Source organism: Cnephaeus nilssonii (assembly GCF_951640355.1).
Source record: "Cnephaeus nilssonii genome assembly, chromosome: 2".
Lineage (NCBI taxonomy): Eukaryota > Metazoa > Chordata > Mammalia > Chiroptera > Vespertilionidae > Cnephaeus > Cnephaeus nilssonii.
This window is the reverse complement of record NC_137073.1, coordinates 25,999,523-26,019,548: the sequence shown is the minus strand read 5'-3', so window position 1 is coordinate 26,019,548 and position 20,026 is coordinate 25,999,523. Positions and strand designations below refer to the sequence as shown.

Here is a 20,026-nt window from a genome sequence, read left to right as displayed (position 1 = left end):
TAGCTCACCACCACCCTCCTTGAGTCCAAGTTTCCTCTTTGTAATGGTCAGCTTTTTCTTGACAATGCTACGTAACAAACAACCCCCAAGCCTCAGTGGCTTACAACGGCAGTGACTTTTGGCTTATGGGTGTGTGGTTAAACAGCTACAGCCCTGCCTCCCTCAGGTCACTGGGTTAGGTGAACTCCTTGTTTTGAGACGTAGGTTGAAGGAGCCCCTCTATATCTGTATTGTGGCACTGCTGTTTTCAAGATAAAGGGCAGGAGCTCATGCAGTGGGAACTCGCCCCGTTCTGAGCCCCAGGCTTTGGAAGACTGGTCAAGCACCTGAGTGTGACTCCCACCCCTTCCCTGCCCAGACACGGATTCTCGTGACCCACGCACTCCAAGTACTGCCCCAGGCTGACTGGATCGTGGTGCTGGAAGACGGGGCCATTGCAGAGATGGGTTCCTACCAGGAGCTTCTGAACAGGAAGGGGGCCCTGGTGAGCCTTCTGGATCGAGCCAGACAGCCAGGAGGTAGAGGAGAAGGAGGTACTGACTGGGCTTGGCTGGTTCTCTGTGCCTGGCTCCTATCAAGGATCCCACTGGTATGAGTGGATTGCCCTGGCCCCACACTCCCTGCAAGCCCTGGCCTGAGGCAGGGGCTGTGCTAAGTGCATCTCTAAACATACAGTATTTAGCCCAGACAGTGTGGCTCAGTGGTTGAGCAATGACCTATGAACCAGGAGGTCATGGTTCAATTCTGGTCAGGGCACATACCCGGATTGTGGGGTCGATCCCCAGTGTAGGGCATGCAGGAGGTAGCCAATCAATGATTCTCTCTCATCATTGATATTTCTCTCTCTCTTCTCTCTCTCTTCTCTCTCTCTCTTCCTCTCAGAAATCAATAAAATAAATTTAAAAATAAATAAACATACAGTATTTAATTTTATCTTCACAATACCCCTTTGAGGTACATGCAATTCTTGCTACCATTTCAGACGTGAGCAAATTGAGACAAAGAGAGTTAAATAATTTGCCAAAGGTCACAAGATTAGAATTTGAGTTTATGCCCATAACTGCTACAGAAACTGAACAAGTTCACTTGATGCCTAGAGGCCAGGTGACGCAAGCCATGCTAGCTAGGGATTCTCATGATCCAGAGAACACAATGCCTGCTGGGAAAATGATGGTGTTCTGGAAGCGAAGTCACCAACCCAAGTTCACCCAGAGTGAGCGATGGGGAACAGCCCCTGGCACCTCACCTCCACTGACTCATTTACTCATCTCTGTGCCTCTGTTAGGTCAGCACCTTAATTACCTCCATTTTACAGATGAGGAGACTAAGGCCCAGAATAAGGAACTGGCCCAAGGTTACATGGCTTAGAAGGGTCAGTACTGGGATTTGAACCCAAGCAACTTGACCAAGAGCATGTGGTTTTTCGTCCCTAGGCTGTATACTGCCCCTCCATGACAAAGCAAGAACTCACACCCAGGTGCCCCAGCCCCAGGCTCTGTCTCTTCTGAAAATATCTGCTGAGCGCTGGTGTGATTCACAGTGTCACTGTCCTGGAGCTGAGGATGGAACCTGCCCAGGCCAGGGGGATGGCCGGGGGACCAGGGTCCTTCCTGGGGAAGGTGACACCTAAGCTTGGGTAAAAGTTGGAAAAGATTCCAGCCACAGTGAACTGCTGGTGCAATGGTGTCGGGGGACCCCGGCGCAGTATGGCCATGGCCATGTTGACTGATGTTTTCCAGCCCCAAGTCCATAGCAGGGGCTCGATTGTATTTACTGAGTAAATGAAGGAGCGAGTGATTGAATAGATGACATTCCCGAGAACGTGGGAGGACTGCCAGAGCAGCGGACACAGGTGCTCAGACAAGTTAGGGCCATACAGCCAGTGGGTCAGCATCTGGACTCCAGGGTCTGGACCCCCACTGTGTGACAAGACTCCCTTGACCTTGCAGAAACAGAACTCTCGACCGGCATTGAGGACCCCGGAGGCTCTGCTGGAGGCGGGAGGCCCATGGGTGGACCAGAGAGGTGGGTTCATTGTGGTCCTGAGCACGGGGAGGGCACCGGCTGAGGCTGAAGACCACCTGCGGCTCAGGCAGGTGGGGGGCAGCCAAAACTATTCTGGAGTGACCACCTGCTGAACACCCACCATGGTGCTCAGTTGTGGGATAACTCAACAAAAGGTGTGTGACAATCAAATGGTCAAAATAATTAAGTTCCCCAATGCTGAGTTCACAGAATGACTGATTTGCCCTCAAGTACAAATGTATAGATGATGATAGATAAGTAGATAGAGAGAGAGATAGAGAGATAGATAGATAGATAGATGATAGGTAGGTAGGTAGGTAGGTAGGTAGATAGATAGATAGATAGATAGATAGATAGATAGATAAAGGATGGATAGATGGTAGATAGATTGATAGGAGATAGATTGATTTGACAGTATATATGGATGAATATATATAGAGACAGACAGATGTAAGTAGATGAATATATAGACAGATGATAGATATAGATAGACAAATGATAGATTGATAAATGATAGATGGATCAGTGATAGATTGGTTAATGTATGATAAAAAAGATAGATAATTGATATATGGATAGATAGATGATAGATTGGTTAGTAGATGAAAGACAGATTATCCCCATTTTACAGCTGAGGAAACTGAGGCACAGAGAGGTTAAGTCAGCCCACTCATTCATAGATGAAAGGCACATAAAGAACTCTTCAACAAGTGAATTGTGCAGAATTGACATCCTGCCAACCTAGAATGACAAATCTGAGGGTAAACAGAAGGAGCAAAATGATTGCAGCAAAGCTTAGGCCAAAAAACCCCTCTGAAAACCAAGTTCTGAGGTTGGGCAAATAAGTTCATTCAGTGAAATGGTATTGAAACAACAGGCTTGTTTACTCTGGGGTAATAGATGGCATTTAGTTGGGCACTACAAAGGGAAGGCACAGCATGGCATCTACTTGGTACTCAGTGTGTTGATTGAATGAATGTATGAATGAGTGAGTGAATGAATGAAGAGTGTACCCCAGAGCTCAGTGACTATCAGTGGCCATGACGGTTGGGCACACCTCCTCCGCTCCCCAGGAAGAGAGACTAATTTGTCCTCATTTCCTCTAAATAACAGGTCCATGAAGTCAATCCCTGAGATGGACAGCACCGCTTTGGAGGCCCAGACAAAGGTTGCCCTAGATGACCCTGAGAGGGCAGGACGGCCAACAGGAGGGGACAGCGTGCAGTATGGCAAGGTAACTATCAGCTGCTCCCTGCCCTCCACATCCACTGCTACTGCTGCCCTCCGGGCTCAAGACCTGCCACCAGATAGAGCACCGGGCAGGGGGCGGGCAGTCACCTTTATTGAACATCTACTATGTGCCAAGTAAGAGTCTAGACATTTTCTATTTCTTAATGTTCACAAGCACTCTAAAATTAGATGGTGATGCCCTATCCGGTTCGGCTCAATGGATAGAGCGTTAGCCTGTGGACTGAAGGGTCCTGGGTTCAATTCTGATCGAGGGCACAAGCCTGGGTTGCGGGCTCGATCCCCAGTAGGGGGCATGGAGGAGGCAGCCAATCAATGATTCTCTCTCATCATTGATGTTTTAATCTCTCTCTCCCTCTCCCTTCCTCTCTCTGAAATCAATAAAAATATTTTAAAATAATAATAACAAAATAAAATTAGATGGTGATAACTCCATTTTAGAAGTGAAGGAACTGAGGTTTTAAAGAGTTGGGAGGCTTCTCTCTGTTCTCATAGCTAGCAAGTGACCAACTTGGACTCAAATCTAGGTCATTCCTAATCTGGAGCTTGTACTATTTCTTCTCTGCTGGTTTCTCCACCCATCCACTCAAATACCTACTCATTCATTCATCCACCTGTCCACCTTTCCACCTATTCACCCACCCACCTACCCTATCTGTCCTATTCACCCATCCATCCATCTACCCATCTACTCACTCATCTATCCATTACGTCCAGCCTTCCAACCTCCTATCTATTCATCCATTCACCCACCCATCCATTTACCTCTTCCACCTACCCACCTATCCATCCATCCATTTATCTATCCTCTCATCCATCCACCCTTCCATCCATCCATCCACTCATCCATTCCCACCCCCCTACAGACCCACTCATTTATTCATCCATCCATTTACCATTCGCCCAACCACCCGTCATCCCACCCAACCATCCACACACTCATCCACCCAGCAAACATTACAGAGCCCCCATTACGTGCCAGGTAAAGTCTCTGCCAGGGCAGAGATTGCTTGCTAGTAGGGGGAGACAGTCACAACCAATTAAGCTAACAAGCAAGGTAATATCAGAGAATGATAAATGCTACAAGACAATACAGACTGGCAGTAAGATGGCAACCAACCAACAGGAGCCCGCTTGGATAGGATGCTCCCAGAGTAACATTTGAGCTGAACCCTGAGGGATGCAAAGGAACAAGCCCTGGAAGGAGCAGGGGGAACAGCATTCTGGGCAGAGGGAACAGCAGGTACAAAGGCTCTGAGGTGGGAGGGAGCAAAGAAAGGGATCCCAAGAGATCAGCAGATAGTGAGTGGGGGCGGGGGGGTAAAGTCAGAGAGGGGTACAGGAAGTCTGGAATTTCTTCTGAGAACAAGAGAAAACCATGCGCGGGTCAGCAACAGCAAGGTCAGGTCAGGTTGATATTTTCAAAAGTTCCCTTTTCAAAAGTTCCCTCCAGCTGCAGCTGTGGAGAACTTCCGGCTGGTAGGAGGTGGACTTTAATCAAGTGGCTTAACCTGTCTGTGCCTCACTTTCCTTGTCTGTCAGATGAGGATAGACACACATGCCTGTCCCATAGTAGGTGTTCAATGAGTCACTCCAGAGCCAGGCAGTGCCACAGCCTGTCCCTTTGAGGGCTCCCACCGGCCCTCTGGCGATCTGTGGAGGAAGGGGGCCTGAGGCTGGGTGGAGGCTGCGGGGAGGTGGTGCTCCAGGTGGGAGGTACTGAGAGAGGACCTGTGGGGTCTGCACGATGGTTCCGTCTGCCCAGGGGCGTGTTTTGGGGGCCTCACCTGCTTTTCCTCTCTCCTCTCCCCTGGGCCCCCTCTCTTTTCCTACGTGTGCTACAGGTGAAGGCCGCCCTGTACCTGAGCTACATACGGGCCGTGGACACCCCACTCTGCCTCTACGCACTGTTCCTCTTCTTCTGCCAGCAAGTGGCCTCCTTCTGCCGCGGCTACTGGCTCAGCCTGTGGGTGGACGACCCCACCGTGGATGGGCGGCAGCCACAGGCGGCCATGCGAGGCTGGGTCTTCGGGCTCCTGGGATGCCTCCAAGGTACCCCTCCCTGGCCTTCCTCACCCTCCACCCTCATCTCCATCCGAGGTGCTCAGGGCTCCCCGGCCCTCCCATCCCTGGATCACTGTTCTCCCTAAAGATCTGTGCAAATATCCTAGGTCCAAGCCCAGACCCGCGTCCTTAAGATGGGAGGTGGGGGACACAGCACATCCCCCCCTTTCTGGAACCCTCAGTCTCTACCAGACTCACTGGCAAATGCAGACTGTCGGCCTCCAGATGTTGGGACAGCTGAGCACTTAGATGGGGGCAGACACAGCAATTCAGCTGGCTCCGCCCTTCCCTCCACCCCAGCACAGAGGGCAAGCCCAAGGTCTGACTGCTGGGGACTGTCAGCACCCCCCTCCCCACCCCTCCAGATGAGCTTCGTGTATTTTGTCCCTGTTGTTAGGGACAAATACGTTAAGAACTGTTGTCATCTTGGAGAATTGACCCACTATCATTAGGTAATGCCCCTTTTTCCCTGATAACTTTCTTTAGTCTGAGGTCTGGTCCATTTGAAAATAATAACAATGCTAACTATATAGCTATAATAGAGGGTGCCCCCCCCAAAATATACACACTTAACAGCTGCTCGCTCCATTGATGTTTCTTTTCAGATTTCACCCATCAGAATTATTAATTATTCAAAGCGTGTATACATTTTTGGGGACACCCTGTATACTAACTATATGAATATATATCTAGTTTAAGCACCAAGAAAATGTGTTGCCTTATAGGACTGGAACCCATAGATAAGTAGCTTTAGGTATGGCTGAATCCAGGGGTCCAATGAGGCTGTAGAATGGCTTCATTATCTTCCTCTGGGATTGCTTCCTGTCCAGGCAGGCTTCTCCCCCTCGTGATGAGATGGTATGCCACAGCTCCATCTTGGCCACCTCAAAAAAGCAAGCACCTCTTTCCCAAAAGCCCTAGCAAAGTCCCAGGTCTCACTCTCATTGGCCCATGTTGGGTCACGTGTTCATCCCTGAACCTACTGCAGTGGGTTGGGTTGGCCAGGAATGAAATTTGCCCCACCCCATAAACAGGGAGTGAAGTTAGCCCCATTCCAAGCCCATAGCGTGGCATGGGAGGAAGGGAGTATATACAGTAAGTTTCCTAGGGCTACCATAAAGCAAATGACCACAAACTTGGTAGCTTAGAAGAACAGAAATTATCTCACAGTCCTAAAGCCAGAAGTCCAAAATCAAGGAGTCGGCAGGATTGGTTCCTCTTGGAGGCTCTGAAGGAGGATCCATCCCGTGCCTCTCTTAGTTTCTGCTGGTCACTGGCCGTCCTGGCGTTCCTTAGCTTGTAGCATGTCACTCCAGTCTCTGCCTCTGTCTTCACATCACCATCTGTGTCTCTGTGTGGCTTCTCCCCTTCTTTTTTTATATATATGTATTTTTTATTTTTTATTTTTATTGATTTCAGAGAGGAAGGGAGAGGGAGCTAGAAACATCAATAATGAGAGAGAATCATTGATTGGCTGCCTCCTGCACACCCTACACTGGGGATCAAGCCCACAACCCAGGCATGCGCCCTGACCAGGAATCAAAACATGACCTCCTGGTTCATAGGTTGACTCTCAACCACTGAGCCGGGTGGTCGGTGCTCCTCTTCTTAAAAGGACACTAGTCATTAGATTTAAAACCCACCCTAAATCCGGAATGACTTTATCTCAAGATCTTTCACTAGTAACATCTGCAAAGATCCTATCCTACCTAATAATAGACAAATATGCAAATTGACCGCACCTTCGCTAGGACCAAACCACGCCCACTAGCCAAGCCACACCCACCAACCAATCAGGATGAGTATGCAAATTACCACAACAAAGATGACGGCTAATTTGCATATCAAGACAGCGTAGAAAGAAGCCAAGAGCTGCAGAAGGGAGCAAAGCTGCGGAGAAGCAAGCAAGCTGGGGGGAGGAGAAGGGAGGAGCGGAGGCGGGGCCGGGGGAGAAGGAAGGAGAGCGGGCGGGCTGGTGGAGAAGGCGGGGCGGGGGAGAAGGGAGGAGCGGAGGCGGGGCTGGGGGAGAAGGGAGGAGTGGAGGCGGGGCCTGGGGAGAAGGGAGGAGCAGAGGTGGGGCCGGGGGAGAAGGAAGGAGAGCGGGCGGGGCCAGGGGAGAAGGAAGGAGAGCGGGCGGGCTGGCAGAGAAGGGAGAAAAGCAGGGGGGCTGGCAGAGAAGGCGGGGCGGGGGGCAAGGGAGGAGAGCAGGCGGGGCGGGGTAGAGTGCAGCAGGAAACCCTATTGCAGGATTTTTCCTGCAACGGGAACGCTAGTTTCCAAATAAGATCACACTCCGAGGTGCCTGGTGGAGGGTGATTCCGTCAAGGGATCATCAGGGTGGCCAAGTCATGGGCTGGCCACCATGGGTGGGGGTGAGGGTCCCCAGCCCTCATGCTCTGACACCCTCCCTTTCCGCAGCTATAGGGCTGCTTGCCTCCACGATCACAGTGCTCCTAGGGGGGATCCGGGCATCCAGACTGCTCTTCCGGAGGCTCCTGTGGGACGTGGCACGGTCTCCCATTGGTTTCTTCGAGCGGACGCCCATGGGGAACCTGCTGAACCGCTTCTCCAAGGAGACAGACACTGTAGATGTGGACATCCCCGACAAACTCCGGTCCTTGCTGATTTACACCTTTGGACTCCTGGAGGTCAGCCTGGTGGTAACAGTGGCCACCCCGCTGGCTGCCGTGGCCATCCTGCCATTGCTGCTCCTCTACACTTGGTTTCAGGTAGGGAGAGGCTGGGAAGGCTCCTGTGGTCAGCTGAGGTCACCTCTGCCAGTCCCCTGTCCCTGGGCAGGAGTCCGTGTAACAGGTTCTGCCCAGCTGGGCAGTTGGGGGCCACCCCTCAAGACTTCCCAGAGGCAGAGACACCAGCCTGTTTGTAACACCTGTTCTTACCTGTGTCTCCCAAATGTTCACATCAAAGTTCTTCACAGCTAACATTTTGTCCTGCTGCTGCTGAAATGAGCTTCCTCCTCTCCAAATATTTGGAAACCAAAAAGGCATTGCAAGGTCTCAAAGACTGCATTACACTAGACCAGTGGTCGGCAAGCTCATTAGTCAACAGAGCCAAATATCAACAGCACAATGATTGAAATTTCTTTTGAGAGCCAAATTTTTTAAACTTAAACTTCTTCTAACGCCACTTCTTCAAAATAGACTCGCCCAGGCCGTGGTATTTTGTGGAAGAGCCACACTCAAGGGGTCAAAGAGCCACATGTGGCTCGCGAGCTGCAGTTTGCCGAGCACAGGACTAGACTCTTTCAGTTGCCAGAGACCCACTTACATTAGCTTAAACAGATGAACAGAATGTAATGGCTCATGTGCAGTAGCTGCGGTGGCCAGCTGTCACCAGGATGCAGTCATTCTCTGTGGCCAAGTCATGAGCTGGCCACCATGGGTGGGGGTGAGGGTCTCCAGCCCTCATGCTCTGACACCCTCTCTTTCTGGGGAGGGACTACTTTTCCATCGAGAGCTTGGGAGTCAGGCAGAGATGAGTTTGAATTTAGGCCCGGCCACTTGCTGGATATAGAGGTTTGGACCAGCTGCGTAATCCCTCTGAGCCTCAGGTGTGCTCACCTGTAAACTGTGGCTGCCACTAATGCCCACCTCACAATGACTGAATACTGTTTGTAAAGAGCCCGGCATGCAGCCCGGGTGTTCAGCAAATGCACCTTCCCCTGTGCCAGCTGCACACACTTGCAACCGCAAACCAATGAACAACACCTATTATCTGTGCATCATTATGGTCCCAGCACCTGGCATGTAACCCTTGAGTTAAAGAAATGAGTTCCACTTCACTGACTGCCTTCCTTGCCCTTTATGGTTTTGTTCCCGCGGTAACTGGCCCTAAGTAAAGCAAGCAGTTGGCCCTGGAGCTGGGAATGAAACATTTACACTAGATTAGTGGTTTCTCAGTCCTGGTTGTACAGTAGAATTACCAGGAAGGAGTTTTCTTTTCTTTTTTTTTTTTTAAATATATTTTATTGATTTATTACAGTGAGGAAGAGAGAGGGACAGAGAAGGGATAGAGAGTTAGAAACATCAACCAGCTGCCTCTTGCACACCCCCTACTGGGGATGTGCCCGCAACCAAGGTACATGCCCCTGACCGGAATCGAACCTGGGACCTTTCAGTTCGCAGGCTGACGCTCTATCCACTGAGCCAAACCGGTTTCGGCGAGGAAGGAGTTTTAAACATACCAAGGCCTGGTGACACCACCAGAGATCTGATTGAATAGGTCTGGGTTGGGGCACTGGAGGTTGTTGAATCATCCCCGGTGATTTTAAAAAGAACGATGGAACTCTGATTTTGCAAGGAAACCGGAGTCCAGAGAGGGAAAGCAACCGGCCCAAGGTCACACAGCAAACTAGTAACAGTACTTGGGATCCCCTGAGCTTCTCAAACCACCTCTCTGTGTCTGTGACTTCTCCCCTTCGCACCAACCCCCCTTCAGAGCCTGTACGTGGCCACTTCGTGCCAGCTCAGACGCATGGAGTCAGCCAGGCACTCCTTCGTGTGTTCCCACGTGGCGGAGACGTTCCAGGGCGGCGCAGTGGTGAGGGCCTTCCGGGCCCAGGGCCCCTTCGTGGCCCAGAACAATGCCCACATGGATGAAAGCCAGCGAGTCAGTTTCCCACGGCTGGTGGCTGACAGGTAGGAAGGGAGCAGAGAAGACCTTGCAATCCATCTGTGTCCCCAGAGAGGATCATATTGTGTGGCCAGAGAGGTAAAGTGGCCTGTCCAAGATCACACAGCGTGCTGGGGAGAAAGCTGAGGCTAGGTCCCGGGGTGTACTTGGCTTACACTGTGAGTGGATGGAACCTAGCCTGAGGTCTTCCCAATAGCAGGTGGGCAAGGAGGCACAGATGTCAGCAAAAGGGAAGGCGCCTCTGTTGCCTTGGTGACAAGGCAGCAACATAAGCATCCTCAGCCTCTTCTCAGTACTAAGCAAGAATAAGAACACGAGCTTTGAGCAAGAGACGGACACAGGTTCAAATCCCAGCTCTGCAGCTTACGAGCTGGGTGTTCTTGGGCAAGTTACATAACCTCTCTGAGCCTCATTTGTCCAAGTGGGATTGCACTCATAGAGTGGGGATGAGGATTAAATAAATACACTCATAGCTAATACTTGTAACATGCTTGTTACATGCTCAGTACTGAGCACTCTACATGGATCAATTAATTTAATCCCATCAATAACCCCGTGAGGCAGAGACTGTTTTATACATGGTGAATCTTAGGCGGAGAGAGATTTAGGAACTTGCCCAGGGCCACACAATGAATATATGGTAGAACCAGGATTTGAACCCAAGGAGTCTGGTACCAGAATATATAGAGGGTCAAGCACACAATTTATTGAGTAGGTGCTCAATAAATATGAATTCTTTTCTCCCTTTTGCCAGCTCCCCAGTCAGCTGGGGCGATCAGGCCCTGTAGCTGTGAGCAGTGTCTAAATGCCATATGCCTTTTGGGTAACCTGCCTTGCGCCTTCTTGGAGTTCTAGCCGAGGGAGGAGGAACCTTCTGAATATTTAGAAAGCACCTACCATGTGCAAGCCTCAGTGATTTCCACGCTATATATAGCACCTCTCACTGAAACCTCAACTGTAATGAATCAGATGTTACTTCACTCCACAGATAGGTAAACCAAGGTTCAAAGAAGCAAAGGGTTTCCCCAAGGTCTAGGGAGTGGGAGACCCTAGGTGGGTCTTTGTTCATTCATTTGTTAGTTGGTTCATTGAGAAAAATGACCTGTTGGAAAGAGAATGTGCTTTCTGGCATCATTCAGACAGATGTGGCCTCAAATCCTGATGTTTGTTATGTGCCTGGACTTAAGCAAGTACCTTACCCTTCTGAGCCTCAGCATGCTCAGCTGTAAAATGGGAACAACAACAACCCCTTTTGTGGGGTTGTTGGGAGGACTCAGTGTTATATGTAGAAATCCCAGAGTTCCCTAAAGACAGGGATTTTTATTCATTTGGTTCATGGTTGTATCCCCAGCACCTCCAATATGCGAAGCACACAGTAGGTGCTCAATACACATCTGTTAACGAATGAATGAATGAATGGTAGAGTAGGAATTCAGTAAAAGAGGGTGTGCATTTATCCATCCATTCAGCATATATTTGTCGAGCACCTACTCTGGGCTGGGTCCTATGCTAGGTACTGGGGACAGAGCCGTGAAGGAGACCAAGCCACTGCCTTCGCAGAGCTCACGATCTCCTGATGGAGACTGAGAGTCAAGGACTGATTAAGTAGTTGAATTATAAAGAATGACAACTGTCATGAAGGAAGTTATCAGAGCTGTGTTAGAGAGAAAGGCAGGAGCAGTCCTGGAAGGCTCTCTGAGGAGGTGATGTTCGAGCTGACCTGTGCATGAACATAAGATGGTGGCCACGTGAACATGGAGACTGGGTTTAGTCCGGAAAACACAAGTCCCAAGCACAGAATATTGGCAGCATGGCAAAGCTTAACTAGAGCACCTACTGTGCGCCAAGCCCTGCGCTGGGCACAGGTGAGACAGCATCAATTCCCCCACCCACTGAGCTTGGGTGGGGCCTGGGTGTGGAGGAGGCCATGGTCTGGACCCCCATGGGCACTCAAGGTGTCACCATGATCAGACCTTGTGCCCAGAGGAGCAGGTCCCACAGAGAGGGCGCCCGCTGACCCTGCTTTTACCTGCACCCCCTTTCAGGTGGCTCGCTGCCAACCTGGAGCTCCTGGGGAACGGGCTGGTGTTTGCCGCTGCCACGTGCGCTGTGCTGAGCAAGGCCCATCTCAGCGCTGGCCTCGTGGGCTTCTCCGTCTCCGCCGCCCTCCAGGTACTCCTGACACCCCAACCTGATTTCCGAGGAGCAGGCAGAACAGAGACAGACAGATCCATGTGAGGGGGACTTTCAAGGACCCAAGTCCAAACTACCAACCAGTGAGGACAATAAGGCTCTTACAAGAGCTTAGCTGAGGTGACCTTGCTGGACCTTGAGCAAGAGTCTTCCGTCTCCGAGCCTCCGTGAGCTCATCAGAAAAATGGGGCAGTAATCCCTCCACTAGTTGAGATAAAGTATACAGAGTGCATTCCCAGTGCATTATTAACTTTTTGGTATCCTATCTAATAAAAGAGTAATGTGCAGATTGATCATCACTGCAACACACAATATCGCTGCCCCCATGTGGTCAAAGATCCTGCCCCCATGTGGACACATGATGGCCACCACAAGATGGCCAGCAGGAGAGGGCAGTTGGGAGGCACCCGGCCTGCAAGGGAGGGCAGTTGAGAGGGACCAAGCCTGCAAGGGAGGGCAGTTGGAGGTGATCAACCCTGCAGGAGAGGGCAGTTAGGGGTGACCAGGCCGGCAGAGGAGGGAAGTTGGGGGCAAACAGGCTGGCAGCAAAGTGGTTAGGGGGTGATCAGGCTGGCAGGCAGAAGCGGTTAGGGGCAATCAGGAAGGCAGACAGGCAAGCAGTTGGGAGCCAGCAGTCCTGGATTGTGAGAGGGATGTCCGACTGCCCGTTTAGGCCAGATCCCACCTAAACGGGCAGCCGGACATCCCTTGAGGGGTCCCATATTGGCGAGGGTACAGGCTGGGCTGAGGGACAACCCCCCTCCGTGCACGAATTTCGTGCACCGGGCCTCTAGTCTATTAATAACAATATTTGATGTCAGGTCATGATATCTGTGAAGGGAAAAATATACTTGTGAGTAACATTCACTATGAATGAGGCATTGTTCTAAGAGCTTTATAAACATTAACTCATTTAATCCTTCCCCCAACCCCATCAGGGGTACTATTATTATCCCCATGTTACAGGTGAGGTAGCTAAGCGTAAGGATAAAGCAAGGTGAGAGGTTGAAGCTTAGTGGGTGGGTATTCCTCTATTGCTTGGCCCGGAAGGCCTCTCTGTGGAGGGGGCTTGTGAGCTGTGGACCAGAGGGAGGTTGGGAGGGAGGAAGGGAGGAATCTTTCCTGGGAAGGGACCAGCAGGAGGAAAGGCCCCGGGATGGAGGGAGGGTGTGACTGGTGCGCTAGAGGAACAGCAAGCAGGTGGTATGGCTGGAGAGTGTGGGCGAGAGCGAGCCTGGAGGGAAGTGAGTTTGGAGAGAGGAGGGTGGGCCCTGGTGAGAGGCTGCGCATGGTTCCAAGTGTGATGAGCAATCGGGGGAGGAAAACCTCTCAGAACAGAAGTCAGCGGGCCTGGGTCCTGCTGGGTGTCCTTGGGAGGGCCATGCACCCTCTCTGGTCCTGTCTCCCCACCACCTGTATCAAGACAAGGTTGACGAGCTGATGTCTGAGGGCTCCTTTCTGCTCTGCATACTCTGGTCCTACTGAAAGGAGAGGGGAGTCCTGGAGGCTGTGGTCAAGTCCAGTCCCCTTGTCTGCCCCGAGGCCTGCCTCCCAGGCCCTGCCTCAGGGGAGCTGATGCAAACCTGCGGGGTGGTTTTACTCAAGCCAACCTGCGGTGTCTTCTCACACCAGGTGACCCAGACGCTGCAGTGGGCTGTTCGCAGCTGGACAGACCTGGAGAGCAGCATCGTGTCGGTGGAGCGGATGCAGGACTACACTCGGACACCCAAGGAGGTGATGGGGGGCCGTGGGGGTGGAGGGTCTGCCCCATCTGGGACTTAGAGCAGAGGGCAGTGGGCCCAGGTGGACGTCTGCCGTGGGCTTGGAGCCCCCACCACTGTAGGTCGGAGTCCCAGCCAGGGCCACAGTAATGGTTAAGAGCATGGGGTCTGAAGCCAAGTCAGATCCTGGGTCCTTTGCTTCCTCGATTGGGCAAGCAGGTCCTTCTTCCGAGTGACAGGGGACAGGAGGAACAGGAATGCCACCACCAGGTAACAGCACATGATAGCGACATTACAGGGACAGAAGAGCAACAGAGCCACTAGCAATGCTGGGTACACTGGGAGGGTCAAGTGAGATCCCACAATGAAGGGCTTACTTAGTGCAGGGTCTGGCACAACATAAACAATCAGTACACGCCCACTGCTCTCATTAGTCCCATTTCACACATGGGGAAACTGAGACTCAAGGGGGTGGAGTGACCTGTTCAAGGTCACAGGAATACCAATGGCAGCATTGGACTCCCTGCTGCACAGGCCTGCCCTCTTCGCAAAGGCAAAAAAGAGGACCTACCCTACTAGAGGAAGAGAGAATATTATTTAACAATTAACAGTGGCTAATAATAATTTAAAAAGATAAAGAATAGCCAACACCATCATTATTTTTACGATTCCAGATGTTTGTTTTTAGCTTTGCAATGTTCCATATCCCTATAAAATAGCAGTAAACATGCCCATTTTACAGAAGAGGAAACTGAGGCTCAAAGAGGTAGACCTTTTGTGAGAAGCCTGGGAGAAGGGCTCCTCTGACTCAGTGTCCCCTTCTGCCCCAGGCGCCCTGGACGCTGCCCACCTGTGCAGCCCAGCCCCCCTGGCCTTGCGGGGGCCAGATCGAGTTCCGGGACTTGGGGCTGAGACACCGGCCCGAGCTCCCGCTGGCCGTGCGGGGTGTGTCGTTCAAGATCCACGCAGGAGAGAAGGTGAGCAGCTCTTCCAGACCTTCTTCCTCGTGGGAGCCAGGCCACAGGGCAGCTGGAGAGGACTCAGGGCCATGGCCAGGCTGGGCATCACCCCAGGGCTCAGGCCCTGAGCACCCGCCTCCTCCACATCCCCACCTCGGGGCACCTCATCTTCAGGCCCACCACCCCTAAACTGAACTTACCTTACCAAACCTGACTCCGCCAGGGGGAAACCCACCCACCCACCTTGATGTCCCAGAGGAGGCATCTCCCCAACTTCCTTTTTCCTCTTTCTTGAGCATTAGTTGAAATATCGGGCAAAGTGCTAAATGCTCCACATACTTCACCCAGTTTCATGGGCTCGCCTCGGGCACGTTACTTCATGAATCAGTTTTCCCATCTGTAAACGGTAATGACAATGTCAACGTCACACAGAGGTGTTCTGAAGTTTAACCGAGTTAATACATATGAACTGCCTGCAACAGTGCCTGGAACAGAGCACACGCCTCAGGAATGTCTACCCGTGCTTTCATTCATTAGCATTTGCATTTTTACTCTGACAACAACCCTATGAGGAAGGCGCTAGTATTGTCCTATTCATCCCATTAGTCAGGCCCCTTCACTGAACCCCTCTTCTCCCTTCCCACCCTGCGACACTTCCTCCCTGAAGCCCCCGTTGGCGACCCCCCCCCATGGCTCCAGGCCCCCATCTGAGCCCTCAGTCTCCAATCTGTTCGCCTATGACCTTTATTTGAGCATGTCTTTCCCCTGCTCAAGACCTTCCACCTGCCCCAGGCTTCCTTCAGGGCAAAGCCCAAATTCCTGAGCTTGGCAGTCAAGGTCCTGCCCAGCTCTCTACTGCATTCAGGGCCCTGCCAGGGCTTAGTCCACATGTGTGGAGCAGCTGCCTCTGGGAGCTCAGGGCGCTTTCAGTCTAGCCCTGTGGTTTACCTGGAATCGCCCCCCTCTCTGAACTCCTGCTTACCTTTCAACATCCCACTCAAGTACCCCTCCTCCAGGAAGCCTTCTCTGATTACCCCATCAACCCCTATCCATGGGAGTAGGAACAGCACCTCCTGGCTTACCTCCATTGCTACAGGTCCGGAGCTTGATGGTAGAGAGTGATCATCACACTTTATTAAAATTAAGTTTACTCAGTTGCCCTACTTTCAAGGCCACACAGTCCTTTGGCGCAAGGTCTCTATTTTTATGCTGCCGTCTACGAGGGTGGCTGTCACACAGTGGGGTGACACAATTCATTCATTTATTAAACAAATAAACAGTGTCTGACCCCCCACTATGTGTCAGACACTGAGCATGCAACAGTCAGCAAGAAAGATAAGAATGAGAGGATAGATGGGGGACAGATCAAAGGATGGACAGATGTATGGAAGGATGGAGAATGGCTGGCTGGGATGGGGATGGATGGAAGGATGGGGGATGGATGGATGGATGGGATGGGGATGGATGGAAGGAAGGATGATGGTTAGATGGCTGGACAGGAGGTAGTGGGAGAAAGGATGAGAGATGGATAGAAGGAAGGATGAGGGACAGATGGAAGGATGGGGACAGGTGGAAGGATGGGACATGAATAAAATGACATGGGGATGGAAGGAAGAATGAGGGATGATGGAGGGCTGTGGATGGAAGGATGGGGGAAATGGAGGAACAGAGGAGGGTACGGATATTGAAGGAAGGTTGTGGGAATAGTTGGGAAGATAGGAGAGACATGTTGGGATGAGGGAAAGATAGAGAAGAATACACAGACAGAAGGTTGGGTGGATATAGGGAAAGTTGGGTAGATGGAAGGATGGAAGGATGATGGGTAGCTGGGCGGATGGATCTTGGGTGCAGGGGAAACATCTCCCAAAGAGATGCCCAGAAACCTAGGCTGTACCTGCCTTTTTCTAGCCCGGCCTAGTCACAATGGCCTTGCCCTCTCATCCCCTGGCAGGTGGGCATCGTTGGCAGGACGGGGGCTGGGAAGTCCACCCTGGCCGGGGGCCTGCTACGGCTCCTGGAGGCAGCTGAGGGCGGGGTCTGGATCGACGGGGTCCCCATCAGTCATGTGGGGCTGCACACGCTGAGGTCTAGGATCACCATCATCCTCCAGGTGAGGCCTCGGGACTGGGTAGGCAGAGGTGGGATCATGGCTGGGCCAGCCCTGACCCATTGCCCGTCCTGCCTAGGACCCCATCCTGTTCCCCGGCTCTCTGAGGAGGAACCTTGACATGCTACAGGAGCACACAGACGAAGCCATCTGGAAGGCCCTGGAGACGGTGCAGCTCAGAGCCCTGGTGGCCAGCCTGCCTGGCCAGCTGCAGTACGAGTGTGCCGACCAAGGCGATGACCTCAGGTAGGGTTACCCCACCACAGCCTGGAGCTCAGGGGAGCTGGAGGGAGAGCCAAGTGTGGCCAAGGCTCTCCCCAGGGCCAGTGTGCCCTGGAAGTGTGCCTTCCCCATAGATCATCAACCCCATCTTACCTAATAATAGACAAACATGTAAATTGACTGTACCTCCGCTACGCTCACCAGCCAATCAGGAGTGTGTATGCAAATTAACCCACCAAAGATGGAAGGTTAATTTGCATACACAGGCAGAGCGAAGACTGAATGCTCTGCCCACGGCAGGAGCCAAGCCTGAAGGCTGCAGGCTTGGCTCTGTTGCGGCCCGGGTCCCGGGTGACGGAGGAAAACCGGTGCCGGCAGCCAAGGGAAGGAACACCTATTGCATGAATCTTCGTGCAACAGGCCTCTAGTTCTATTAATAATCACAGTAGGAGCCCCATCCCTTGTCAGCAGTTCCAAACTCCAACACAATCTCTGAATATCACATTTCTTTTTCCTAAATTCGGTTTCCCAATTTAGTTAGTGGCAAAACCCAACCTCTACTGACACAAGACTACGTATAGCCTTTATCCCACTCAGCACTTATTTTGCTATAGAAATAATGTGTATGATATTGGGTGCTGGACCCATGCCCACTGAGGGTATCAAGTACGCCTTTGAAAACTTTAAAATGTAGTAAAATATACACCATAAAATGGACCATCTTACCCATTTTTAAGTGTATACTTCAGTAGCATTGAGCACATTTACATCACTGTGCTACCCAACTCCAGAACTTTTTCATCTTGCAAAACTGAAACTCAGAACCCTTTAAACAATTCCCTATTCCCCCCTCCTCCCAGGGAAACTGAGGCATGGCAGGTTTGAATGACTTGCCTAAAGTCGCCCTGGTCAAAAACTGTCAGGAAGGGGATTTCTTCCAGCTCTGTGGACTGGGGACCCACTTCTGTGGCTGTTGTGGAGACGCATTTGGGGGCATGCCCTGCAAACCCTGATGTGCAGACACACAAACATCGGGCCTGACTGTCCCACTCCCTCCCAGCCTGGGCCAGAAGCAGCTGCTGTGTCTGGCACGTGCCCTTCTCCGGAAAACCCAGATCCTCATCCTGGACGAGGCCACGGCCGCCGTGGACCCGGGGACGGAGCTCCAGATGCAGGCCGCCCTTGAGAGCTGGTTTGCCCAGTGCACGGTGCTGCTCATTGCCCACCGCCTGCGCTCCGTGATGGACTGCGCCAGGTAAGGCCCCCCAAGCCGCTGGCCCCAGGGACCCTGCAGTGGTGAAGGAAGGTATCGCATTTAGAGCTGGAAAGGTGATGGAATGGATTATCAGGTGCCCATTGTACAGGTGGCAAGACTGGCGCCCAAAGGGGAAGAGATGAGCCCAAGGACAGATGCCCAGTAGATGCTTGCAACCAGGAAACCACACAGAAGGCCAAACTTCTGGGGAGCAAACCTCAGAGCAGGCATGCTGAGCTCTCTGAGCGGCCCAGGGGCCAGGCTGGTGTCCAAGGAGCTGCCTATCTCCCTCTCCCCCGCAGGGTGCTGGTCATGGACAAGGGGCAGGTGGCAGAGAGTGGCAGCCCCGCCCAGCTGCTGGCCCAGAAGGGCCTGTTCTATAGGCTGGCACAGGAGTCAGGCATGGTCTGAGCCAGACCCATCAACCCTCCCGCCACGCCAACCTGGAAAGACGTGCCATGCCCTGGAGATACCAGTGACCTGGGGGTCATCAGCGGAGTCTAGACCCTTCTGCTCTCCGGGAAAGTGGACGATCATCACAGACCCAGGAGGATGCAGCAACCCCCAAGGTCGGCCTGACCAGAGCCCGTCCAGCCTTGTCCATCCTGGAGCCAAAGTGGACAGTGGCTCTCAGCCCTGGCTGCCCACTGGACCCACGTGGGGGCCGCAAGACGTGCCCACACCCAGGCTCCACCACAGACCAATGAAATCATTAACCCTGTGGCAGGGCAACGGTGTGTGTACTTTTCCAAATTAACGCTTTTATTTTGAGATGAGTGTAGATTGACCAGCAGTCTTAAGAAATAATCCACAGAATGCCTGTGCACCCTTTTCCATTTCCCCTAAAAGTAACACCTCGAAAAACGCTAGTGTGGTATCACAACCAGGATATTGACCATACACAGATCCTGCTCAGATTTCCCACTGTACTAGTACGTGTGTGTGTGTGTGTGTGTGACTTCTACACAACTGTATCACACGTATAGGTGGCATCCACCACCACCTCCATCACCACGACGACCCCTGGAGCTGCCGTTCTGTGACCACACCCCTCCCTCCTGCCCCCGCGACCCCCGACATGTTCTCCATTTTGGCACACTGTATATTTTTAAAGCTCCCCATATGACCCCAACATGCACCAGGACTGAGCCCCATGGCTCCTGCTGCTCCTCCCACCCTTGTATATGAGTTCCAAGAAGCATCTTGTACCCACACCCCACACCCCACACCACGATGGGCCCCTCGGGCACAAGCACGCGCACACCGGCACGCAGTCCAGCTCTGAAGGCCAGAGGAGAGGGGCCGGGACTTCTTAAGGAGAAGTTCTGAGGGGAACCGCTCAGGACTCGGCACCTGTCATACACCTGTTTGTTCAAGACCAAAGTCCAGCTTCTTGGGGGAGCCCCAGAAGCAGTCAGAACATCCCGGGCGTTTCTGTTCACACTTCCTCCCCCGAGGGGGCCGCGTGGGAAATGCTGCTGGGGGGTCAGGGGTCAGAGGTCAGGGTGGTGAAGGGCAGCACCCGCCTTCCTGAGGGGCGGTGCACAGTGCACGTGCTCAGGCCTGTTTCTGACAGCGG

At 52.3% G+C, this 20,026-nt stretch overlaps 1 protein-coding gene across 2 annotated transcripts in view; it reads left to right on the top strand.

The window, feature by feature from the left end:
- ABCC6 (ATP binding cassette subfamily C member 6) overlaps positions 1 to 19,536 on the top strand; it is a 50,437-nt gene extending 30,901 nt beyond the window's left edge. For both annotated transcript variants that reach the window (XM_079788375.1, XM_079788376.1), the window contains exons 19-31: positions 359 to 533; positions 1,950 to 2,025; positions 3,139 to 3,259; positions 5,118 to 5,325; positions 7,756 to 8,066; positions 9,796 to 9,995; positions 12,036 to 12,162; positions 13,816 to 13,917; positions 14,735 to 14,881; positions 16,815 to 16,973; positions 17,050 to 17,216; positions 18,253 to 18,447; positions 18,750 to 19,536. In XM_079788375.1, coding sequence (XP_079644501.1) covers positions 359 to 533; positions 1,950 to 2,025; positions 3,139 to 3,259; positions 5,118 to 5,325; positions 7,756 to 8,066; positions 9,796 to 9,995; positions 12,036 to 12,162; positions 13,816 to 13,917; positions 14,735 to 14,881; positions 16,815 to 16,973; positions 17,050 to 17,216; positions 18,253 to 18,447; positions 18,750 to 18,858 — 2,097 coding nt within the window. In that variant the 3' untranslated portion in view covers positions 18,859 to 19,536. The remainder of the gene's footprint in view (positions 1 to 358; positions 534 to 1,949; positions 2,026 to 3,138; positions 3,260 to 5,117; positions 5,326 to 7,755; positions 8,067 to 9,795; positions 9,996 to 12,035; positions 12,163 to 13,815; positions 13,918 to 14,734; positions 14,882 to 16,814; positions 16,974 to 17,049; positions 17,217 to 18,252; positions 18,448 to 18,749) is intronic.
- The last annotated feature ends 490 nt before the right edge of the window (positions 19,537 to 20,026 follow it).